The 11442-nt window shown below is 34.3% G+C and overlaps 2 protein-coding genes across 2 annotated transcripts; both read left to right on the forward strand.

Moving 5' to 3' along the window:
• The first annotated feature begins 1183 nt into the window (after positions 1–1183).
• On the forward strand, positions 1184–2256 carry LOC113495314 (endocuticle structural glycoprotein SgAbd-5-like). The gene is made up of 3 exons (XM_026873985.1): positions 1184–1229; positions 1560–1684; positions 1964–2256. The coding sequence occupies exons 1-3, from the start codon at positions 1221–1223 to the stop codon at positions 2187–2189; spliced, it is 360 nt and encodes a 119-aa protein (XP_026729786.1). The 5' UTR covers positions 1184–1220; the 3' UTR covers positions 2190–2256.
• A 4275-nt stretch (positions 2257–6531) lies between these two features.
• LOC113495441 (endocuticle structural glycoprotein ABD-5-like) lies at positions 6532–7377 on the forward strand. The gene is made up of 3 exons (XM_026874160.1): positions 6532–6586; positions 6698–6810; positions 7096–7377. The coding sequence occupies exons 1-3, from the start codon at positions 6578–6580 to the stop codon at positions 7319–7321; spliced, it is 348 nt and encodes a 115-aa protein (XP_026729961.1). The 5' UTR covers positions 6532–6577; the 3' UTR covers positions 7322–7377.
• The last annotated feature ends 4065 nt before the right edge of the window (positions 7378–11442 follow it).

Consider the following 11442-nt stretch of genomic DNA (forward strand, 5'->3'; position numbering starts at 1 on the left):
GGGCTTAGTCAGTAGAAGTCTGTAACTCCCTTAGGCTCAACCCAAAGTGGAAGGAGTCATTAGATGATATCCCATTAAAAAAAGGTACCAGGGACCAGGTGTTTTAGGTTAAAGAAATAAGAAACATACTTATTACAAACTTTCTCCTAGATATTAGTGTACTACTACTACGTTATGGTACCTAGTAACTTAACCTAGTTTTCTTTGCCATGATCCTTATAGATGAAAAGTAAACGTTTAATTGTAAGAAATGTCATAGCCATGAGGTAAATAACGTAATCATATAAAACTACTGAAATCTTAAATAAACGACAATTTGGGCTGTACATTATGTATTGTAATTTCCGTTGGATGTATAACAATAATGAATGCGTGTTCGATGAACGTACAATTAATGTCTATAGGTAATCGCAGCGTGTATTGACATATTGAGATGAACAACACCTACATGTATCCTACAAACCTTGTATCAAACATTTGCTATCTTAGATCAATTTGAACAAGTTGTATCGTTATAGTAGTACATAGTACTTCATGGTTTTAGTACTCAAAATAATTGCTTACCCACGAAGATGAATAAGTCAATAAAAAGCGAATTCCTTAATACCCCCGTACCTACTAGTTTTGATCAGTTTAATTGGGAAAGAAAATATATTTCGTGTACCCACTATTTATAATGACTATAAAGTTGTAAGGCTGCATAAATACTGCCGATTAGAAACACGCCATGTGAGGAACCCTACAGACCTGAAGAGGTGAAAACCAATACGTACAAAAACCACCAGATGTGTCACGTTATGTCACGCTAGAACGCTAACGAATTTAGATGAACTTGTTACGCAGATAGTTTTCAACCTAAAACCTTATTATTACCGATTTTATGTTCCCGTGGGTTCATTTATCGTCCAAAAATTTTATAATAAACAGAATTCTTTTTTCAATTTACCTAACAACATAAAAGACAAATACATAAAATGAGAACTCCATTAAGGGTTTAAAGAATTAAATTACTAAATATTCTAAAGTTGACATTCAAGTTTTGCGTAATGTTCGTTAAAAGTTTTGTATATTATAGTAGATTTCAAGTTGTTCACCTTCTACCGGAGCCCAGCATTAAATCAAATTAAATCGAATTCAAACCCGTATTTAATATAAAAAGCGAATTTGGTTGTGGAAATTTGTCACTTGATCACATTCATCGGCAAAAACAACACTTCAAAATGAAACTGGTTCGTTCTATTTGTGATTGTGTAAATAAGTGTAGTGAAAATAGAAATTACAACTGTGAAAAAAAATTTAAATTTCGAAGTTTAAAAAGAGAATTTAAGCTTTTAAGTTCATAAACGAATGTTAAATTTCTTTCACCAAAAAGTGAAGTGACATTACAACACTATTTCTTTTTTATAAACAGCAAACTTTGAATTTAGAATTTACGATTTACCAACTTTTGTACCATTCTTTCTGCACCAGAGGAGTGGAGTTATGCACTTCACATATTTCTTCTAGTCCCTTTTCGTACTGTTTATTTCAGTAGAATCATTTAAATTTTTCGTTTTCAGTTCGTAGTTCTATGCTTGGTCTCTGTGGCCGTCGCCGGTCCTGCTTCCAGGGCTTACTCTCCTAATGACGTTGAAATTCTCCAATACGATAACGACAACATTGGACTTGGAAACTACAAATATTCGTAAGTTGACATTGATATTATTCTATGATCTAATTTAGATTCCTGGATCTGAAATGCGCTACCTATTAAGCGGGACTGATTTTCTCTTGAATAGTTAAATTAGAAAGAATCTTGAAATGACAAGCTTGATAAGACCTAAAAACTCATCATTCAATCCTCAAGCGGTAACTCAAATATATCTTTGTAGCATTATACTAGTCCTTCAGTTACAAAGGTAACTGCGACAAACTTCTAATGGATTTAATAGCATTACAATAAAGTCAAAATTACTTGTTCCAGTTACCAACAATCAGATGGAACAGGTCAATCGCAAGAAGGTAAGCTGATCAACGAAGGTCAAGAGAACGAAAGCCTGGCCGTCACCGGATCGTACACATGGGTTGGACCTGACGGCGTAACATACCGCATCACGTACAAAGCTGACGAGAACGGCTACCAACCCGAGATCGAACAGGGACCCGGAGGCGGTATCCCCCCCGCACTTGTTGCTTCCCTCCTCGGTTAAATAGTTTTAGATTTTGATGTTATCTTACCAAAAATAGTACTTTAATAAAATATTACATTTTAAAATATTTTGTTTGTATTAATATATGCACCACAAAGCCTAGACGGTGTTCCATCGCATTAGCTCAGTCACGAAAATAAAACTTAAAATGTATGGAAATTACATTCTATTTTTCGAAAAGTGACGTGACTTTGACTTGTCAGAGGGCCTAAACAATGTTACTTCGCATTAGAATAGCAAACAAATAGGAAACTTCACATGAATAGGAATGACATTCCTTTTGGACAAGTGACGTGACTTTGACTTGTCAGATCAATACGCAGGAGTGATTCAGCAGCGTTAGGTTAGAGCTCAAAGAAATTGAACTTCTGCACAGTTTTAGTGCAAAACGTTTGTGGGATTTAATCAGCTTTAGGTCTCTGCAAATGGTATATAGGCCCTAGTATTGTTTAGTGTAGTTTCTATTAATATAGACATATTTATAGAAACTACACTAAACTGGCTGCGTATATTACTAAACGCTTCAGTTTACATCTTTTGGCGCCCGACATACGACAGGCCCGATAATGCCGATATATTATAAGGTCGCTATGCTTATGAATGAAAAAAATCTTTAGTGAGGTAAAGTATCGATGCAAAACATAAAAAGTTTTCATAACAATAGGTTTTAAGTGCATGGTATACCAAAAGTATTATAAAATAGTATGAGGACAAAAAGATGCAACGTACAGTACCTACGTACAGTTCATTGTAGAATATTGTTTATTATATTTTACTTATGTCGTTACAAAATTGTTTGTTTTTTAGAAATTGTTGCAAAGAATGAACTGCGAAATCGTTTTATTCATGAAACATATGGTTGACGTTTTCGACGTGGGCTAAATCAAGAGACGCTAACTGCCTACGTAAATACGAAATCTGCTTACCGTTTTAAGGTCATAGTATTGATTGTCTTTAATTTGCAATATTATATATAGTACTATATATGTTGTTTGTATACTGTTTCGTTGAGGTATTAAGTATTAAATCATAATAATCGGATCGACGATGTAATAGTACTAGCAAAGGGATCAAATGTCATCATATATATAGCTTGAAAAAGGCCCTTAGCCAAACAAGAATGTTATTGTGTAAACGGAATAAGTTAACGTTGCCCAGAAGCTGCGCGAAGATTAACGGTTTTACTTACGCGACATAATTGTGTCTTAGGCTCATTGTCTTAAATCAAATCCAGTATATGCAAACATAATATTATTATGTGTATAAGGGATATTGATAATGAAACAAAATTCTTTATTGAATACAACAGCTATATCAATAGCCCGCGACTTCATCTACGAGTACGTAGCTATAATTACACGAACAGCCGAGGAGGTATGGCAGAGGCAAGCATCAATCGTTATTTGCCGTGGTAGCTTAATAAGTGAAGGGTAAGGGATCCCGAACCTGTGAATTCTGCAAGGAGGGCGTTGCGTATAAAAATCTGACCACCAATATTTTGATCTACACAAGATCATCAGGGTCAGGTCTCTTCCCTAGCAATCACAATATTTTAACTCATTCTGTTAACATTTTTCACCATTACAAAGTCCATCTTTATCTACCCCGCCAAATCCTAAATCAACCCGGGTTGCGGCACTTTGTTTACTCGCGGTTTCCCTTCATTGATTGTCAGTGTTATCTTAGAAATTTAAGAAAGTGCATGACTTGTATTTTCCCCAACTGAATCAAGTGATTGTAACCAATTCCACATTGTATCATCATAAAATCGAAAACAACGTCTACAACCCATTACAAACCGATTAATATTATTAGCCAATTACAAAATCTGGTCACAGTACCTTTATTATTTATGTTTATTCATTCACAGATCAATAGATAAAGGTATTTCATAAATATCTTGTTAGTAAGTGATCCAGTTGTAATCACAGCCAAATACGTAGGTGCGTTGCGACAAATAAAATGCGTAAGTTGCAACATACAATCAACCACACAGGTCCCTAGTACTAAAAATTTGACATTAATATCACTCTTATTGCTAAGTCCTCTTGGTTTATTTTCGGTTATCATTGATTTCCTATAACGCGTGGTCATTAAACATGAGGTTTTAATTAGGTAAATTTGTAGAATGTTGATATACTTAGGTAATGTACTTTGTAAATATTCGAATTACAGATATTTCCGGAAAACCTATAATTTTAATAATTTATCATGCAAATGAGAGTATTATGGAACCTTTCACTATATTTCTCATAGTTAATTTGTGTAATGTATAGGATATGAGTGTAATTTCTCGTTTGATACTATTTTAATTTCAATATCCGTCAAAACATGGACCATTTATTACATAACAGCCCTGATCAAATTTTCCACGTCACATGTACCTATACGTAAGTGTAACGTAACATGCGTCTGTTACGTAGAGAATACGGTAAGGTATTATTAAGAATAAACAATTAAATTCGTCAATGACTTAATAATTTCTTATTAAAAAAAATGAATGACAAAAAATCTAATATTAAAACTAACATACCCTAAAAAAAGCACTGCTGTCAGTGTCATTTGACATTTCAAAATTTAAAAGCAAATCAGCTAACAAAATTTTTAAAAGTAAATACTCATCGGTGTATGAAATAAATTCTCCTTAGTTTTACTCTTACTTTTTTAACTTGTAGCTTCAGCCACGACAGACAAGTCTCATCTCAGCAAACACTGAATCTTTACTACCAATTATAACAAATCATGCCTCCAATATATTAGTTCGAGGAAGATTCATAATTTACAAGGGCACTGCCTCAGGCTAAATAATATTAACTCTAACATTAAATAACTGAGACCTCTTCAAATCTAATGCAGGTCAAGGCATCGTTTAACGGAAGATTTGCGGTTGTGTTTCCGGATTCGATAATGGACCAGCACAAATTACATGAGGAATCCATTTTAATATAAGAATTTATTTTAATTAATAAAATAGTTATATTTTTTACCTTCGACTCATCGTCTTTTAAATTTTATGACGTGGTGAGAGACGCGCTGGATCGATATTGATGGAGATACCTTACCTTTTATCCACTTTTTGTCCCTAAAGGGTAAAAGCGTGACCCTATAACTGTCTGTTTTCAAGCTGTATTTCAATAAACGTATTAGCTACACGGTTGAAATTGTCACAGTTAATTAATTTTTCTTGCAGCTATATCAACAAATATTAAAAAAATCCTATTTGTACACAACACTCTCAGTATCGCGTTCAGACTAAAGAACATTGTTTTTTTGTTTCATTTTAGTATCAAATAATCCAAAGCATTACAACTAACCAATATGGTCTTAACCTCTGCATAATTTTACCGCGTACCGATATTAAATACAGCAATCACTTGTCAAACATACACATCACAATCTACACATCCAACGAATCTTAAAGCACTGATACTTCTCATCACGAGGTTCAAACCTGGGACACGTCTCAGTCGTAAATAGCGGGAATACTATTCAGCAACATATTGCATTCTAGTATGTTAATTCCAAACAACCGATCAGCTGTAACTTTTACCTAAATCTAAGTTAAAATTAAAAGCGTTTCTTATTTTATATGCGTTTTGTAAACACTAGTAAAATATCACAACGTAAATCAGCGAACAAAAATGACGAAAGCTAATCATGGAAAATAACAAGTGCGAAAAATTTGCAATAGAAATAAAGTAATCTTCGAATAATTAATTATCCACTTGCTAATACAATATGCGAAACGAATTAGTAAAATCATTATCTTTATTAGCCCATCACGTACATACCCAGCACGTATTAGAGGCCAAAGGTAAATGTCATCTCAGAGGTATTGATTACATTATTAGAGAATAAATCACGAACAAAATTGGATGATATCTGTAAACTAATTAAATAACCCACAAGACATCTATTACTGAACTACCAGTTTACAAAAGACACGATTTACAATTTTGATGTCATCCAGTAAATTAATCAAGAATCCAATAGGAAATGTTGCTAAAATACGCAAGCATTGATTGAGCAATTATGTACATCTGATTGCAAATCGCAACATCCCAAATGAATCCATAGCGACATCAACGGAATCTCTGTTAATTGATGTCCATCATACAAATTATGGTAACATTACTCTACGTTTGCATATAATTAAAATCATCATCATCTCGAAAGGTCACCATCAAAGATGTCCTCAAACGTTTCGCGGCTTACCTTCGCCATGTCGTAGGAGTGGTCAAATACACAAAACATAGTAACGAGATGTGCGTCAACTAATAACGCTATGTTGTAATGCAATATTCGGAATAGTATAAAACATGAGTTAAGATAACTCATGAGCACATAGTTCAAGTTAGCTCGATACGGTAAACCGTTTAATCGTGATCATGAAACTGGTCAGTACATTGTAGTTAAATTCAAATACGATTTTAAATAAAAGTTTTATTCGCGGCGTTTAAGCTTTTCCTGTGAATATAGTAATAGTGTGGTTTAAATTTTAATTTCAGTTGGTGGTTTGTGCGTTATTTGCGGTGGTGGCGGCTGCGCCCCAGGACGCCCAGGATGTCCAGATCCTGCGATACGATGCGGACAACGATGGACTTGGAAACTACAATTTCGTGTAAGCTTAACTGTAGAATTAATCATAAACGAGAATTTACTTAAGGGTGATGATTGTTTTCTATGCATTTTTTTGAATATTTTAAATAGGTTTTAATTATTATAAATTATGTTAATTCAGCGGTAGTGTAATTAGCGGCATGTAATTTAATACCAATATAACATGACAATTTTAAATTAATTACCATGTCATTTGAATATCAACCCAAACTAACGAACTATAAGCCCATGTAAAAATATTTCAATGTTTATTAATAAAAATTTTAATAAACGAATTAATTTTCAGGTACGAACAGAGCGATGGATCAAAACGCAACGAAAATGGTGAGCTGAGGAATGCTGGAGCTGAGGACGAGTTCCTCGTCATGAGGGGATCTTACTCGTGGGTCGGTCCCGATGGAGTCACCTACACCGTCAACTACGTGGCTGACGACCAAGGTTTCCAGCCGACCATCGAACAGGGACCCGGTGGCGCTGTACCCGCAGCTGTCGTCGCTTCTCTCCTCGGTTAAACAACTCTAGAATAATAGCCAAATTTGTAAAATAAATTAACGTAAGGACAAACTTATTAACTGTTTTTCATCCAATCCTTCACTTTCGCCGAATACTGAAAGGATCGCAAACAAAAACAAGGCTCCCATCTGTGGAAAACGAAGTTACCTTTGTTTGGTTATTAGTCTTTTAGTCCTTCAATCACGAGCGAGACTAAATTTTACTAAAAATATTTAGGAAATTTTAAAAAATGCAACAGAATCTTTTATTGTAAATACCTCTATATATTAAGCCACTAAATCATTTTGAAAAACGACAAGATTAGGAATAATTGTCAAATGCGTATATTGTGATTTATGGGAATAATCATAGAAGATAAAACTATAAAAACGTTAAAGGTGAACCTTTTTACAGATCACCCACAAACTGTTAGAACTTTTTAATATTTGCTGCCTCTGTCAGCGAAAATCTATTGGTAAATGTCAAAAAATTATATTTCCCCAGTATTTGCTAGAAATTACATTAAAAGCTACGAAAGCTTATATTATTAAAATTTGGAGTAAATATCATGTTTTATACGTGCTCGACAGATGTATTCTTTCTGTAGCCATACATCATATTTCGACTTTTAATAAGACTGACAGTAAGTACGCATAATTTGTCAAATAGTTTCAATATAATAATAATTTAGTTCCTTGTATTTTGGCTTTAGTTTAGGGTAAGTGACCTGTACGAAACCATTTTGTACAGCAAATTTTAATAAAATACCCATAAAGGGCACCTCAAAATGTGCGAAAATTTGTGAAGACTAGAATGAAAATAAGAGTTGTCATTCAACGCCAAAAATATATTATGTAGTTACCAAGAGAACCGAAATGTGTAAATAAACATTCACATTTTGAATCAAGAGTTGAAATATATTCGCAATGTGTAAGAAAATCACTTAGGTGCTACTACTACGTACGCTACTTGCCTGAGAGGTTATAAAATAGGAACTGCTGTCTTTTATTGCACTGACAAGCCTGCTTAAATGGCTCGAGAAATCCCAGTTCACACCTTGTACGAAAATTACAATCTATCTTCAACCTAAGTTATAAACCCCTTACATATTTTGAGTACATGTCATTTCTATGCGTGGATAGCAACAATTTTGTTAAACAACAAACACGGTTGCTGTCACAGTCACAAATGTTGGTCACCACATACAACCTTAGGTCCCCTGATTATAATTTCATGTAGTCAAGATATTTCTTTTTAAGAACAAATGCAATAATTAAAAAACGAGTGGAGCCGTTGAAGCTCGATGCATATTATAAGCAACATTACAATACATTTTAATATAATTAGATTAAGTCCATGCACAAGGACCGAAATTGTAGTTAGGTACTTGTCATGAAAAACTAATTCGACTCCACTTGTACTAATTTACTGATGCTTGCAGTTGAGGAAACAAAATGGTTCGAGTAGGGGCATTAACTTCGAATGTGAACACAGGAGAGATGGTACTGTCAGCCATCAAGAAACTTATGAAAAACACAGGATGGACTGCGCGTACTATCATCAAATTTATTCGGATGGAGTACCAAGTTGGTGATCCAAAGATAAGCCGGAAAGTTTCCAGGTTAAAGTTCAAATAAAAATCAAATACCATACATACATAAACCTTAAAAAAGGTTTTATATTCTGCGTCAATAATGCATCGCCCTTGCATCCACACAACTTTGAACTATTTATGTTTGACATATTCTTGTAGTCTTGACTTACGAGTACTTATAGCGGTGTTAACACAAGAGTTAAAAAAACAACGGCAATAGGTACCTACTATGCATGTTTAAAGGTTGAGATACAACTGACCATAAAGGTCAATAGAAGCATTGTGAAACGACAACGCAATGCAGCTAAAAATATATTGTGAAGTCTCATCGCCAATTTTATACGTTAGTAGAATGATTGACGCCGTAAATGGACAGATTTATTTTGGGGATTTGTTATTGTAATCCGGTGGAGCAATGAGGATCACACACTTTAAATTTATTTTTTTACCTAATTTTCCGGCTTAATGCTAAAAAAAATAGAAATTTAATCCACTTATATGCTAGGGAAAGCCGAAATGCATTAGAAGCATTTTAGAGGGTTTTCACCTCTCAGGTTTTTTACTAAACTTCCTTCTTTATTAATTCCTTGTTTAAAATAATTCATTCATTAGCCGCATTTTTTGTTTAACAACATAATTGTTTCCTTCAATCGGAATTCGCGATAGTCGTGCCTTAAGTATTAATTAAGGCACGTGTTATTAATCATGTAATGTTTTTTTTTATTTTGCCAATTTGGTTCACTTCAATGTCACTGCTAGCTAATATTTTGTACAAATAAATATAAAATTAAATCGTCGATATAAAAGCTACAAGTGCCCATCGACTTTCCTTTTTTACTAAAATATGTATTAAAATGATTACTAAATAGCGCAGAGGTTATTATAAATAGCTAATCCGTCTAATAGTTTAGATAAAAGTGAATATGATCATCCGCTACACTCAACAATGGCCTTGTTATTTAAAAAAGGTCTCACGCTTGTTTCGTTCTCTTTAAGACCGAAGCATTTATGCGATGTTAACATATTAAGTAAAAATAATAATAATCAAGATTCATGAAATTTAAAAAATGTGTTAATTGTATTTATAAATAGCATCTTTTTAATTGGCCACCACCAAGATGATTCTTTGAAATAATTACTGTTTTATTGCATTCCTCGCAAACAAATCAACAAATTATACCTATGTAATGTGCATTCAATTTAAATATATTTTTTTCGACTTGCAGAGCACTTAAGCGCGGAGTAAGACTGGGCCTTTTGCAAATGGATCGGGGTCGATACAGGCTCAATGAAATGTCCCGCTTGGCGCGGCCAGTGACCGCGCGGGAGATACGCTTGCGTACTAGAGCCAGACAGCGGGAGCGCCCGTTGCGAGTACGCAGCCGCACACCATCCATGCGCTCTAGGTTGGCACCAATTAGACCAAGAAAAAACCAATAACGCCCCGAAACTTGAAATGTTATACTAATAAATATGCAAAATATGTAAAATGATTTTCTGTTGTAGTTAAAATAGCCTTTTTCTGGCTGGGAATCATCAAATGGCCTTGGGTTGTACGGAAAGAGTCAGATGCTATTGACTAAAAACCCCTTTGTTCCTTTCTTTGCCCTTCGCGTACCGGGGCCACAAAGTCTGCTGACAGTTGCATTAGGCTGAAATACTAAACATGTAGATCTTTGTCCTGCAATAGAAGCTCTATTGGCCTGCCTGTCACTTAGTAGAACAGAAAGGATATAAATAGGCTAGGTAGATATTGTAACCCATAGTTGTCTAGACAATGTTCCACAGGATTAATTTTATTTGTAAAGTCGTTAAATGAATGTTTTGGACTTAATTGAAATTTATTTCAAACATACTTCTTTATATGCCATTTAAAAGTGCCTACGAAAATAAACATAGCTAGCCGCTACTCGTAGTTTAGAATGAAATATACCATCACGGTGGCGCCTTTGGAAATTATTACAGTCGTCCACAATCCACATGATTAACGTATTGCAATAATCTTAAAAGAAGGAGGTTTGACATTATACCATCAATAAACACACCCTATTCGATGCCTAGAACTTCTAGTGTTGACTGATTTGTTGTTTGCATTTCCTCTATATTATTAATATCTGTAACATAGGTAGTACACGTTAAATTCTTTATTTTTAGGACTGCCAAAATCTTAAAATACTATTTTATATCTGTTTCTTCACCTATACATTTTGTATCATCGTCTAAGATGACGTTTAAGGTGTCAGAAAAGATGAGCATATCATAATTTGATCTAAATTTAGTAATAGTTTCAGATAAAACAAAACGTGACGCCATGGTATTCGTTCGTCAATAGTAGACTTTCAAAGGCACAGTGGTGGGCGTTTGTGACAAGTTTAAAACCTCTCACGAGTGGACCTTCGAACTCTTAAGAACTTACATACATACTTGCTGTGAGGTCTTCCGCTACTGGTGTAGGGCTCGCAAATAATTGATGACAATATCTAGTGTGCCGCGTTCTAATATTGTTCTCCATACCAAATTTCGTCAACATTGGCTTAGTCGTTTAAG

This window comes from Trichoplusia ni, chromosome 6, assembly GCF_003590095.1.
Source record: "Trichoplusia ni isolate ovarian cell line Hi5 chromosome 6, tn1, whole genome shotgun sequence".
NCBI lineage: Eukaryota > Metazoa > Arthropoda > Insecta > Lepidoptera > Noctuidae > Trichoplusia > Trichoplusia ni.

Excerpts from the sequence above, each read along its gene's own strand:
- LOC113495441 (XM_026874160.1), top strand. Across the intron at positions 6,811-7,095 it reads CTTGGAAACTACAATTTCGT|GTACGAACAGAGCGATGGAT; the intron begins GTAAGCTTAACT and ends ATTAATTTTCAG.
- LOC113495314 (XM_026873985.1), top strand. Across the intron at positions 1,685-1,963 it reads CTTGGAAACTACAAATATTC|TTACCAACAATCAGATGGAA; the intron begins GTAAGTTGACAT and ends TACTTGTTCCAG.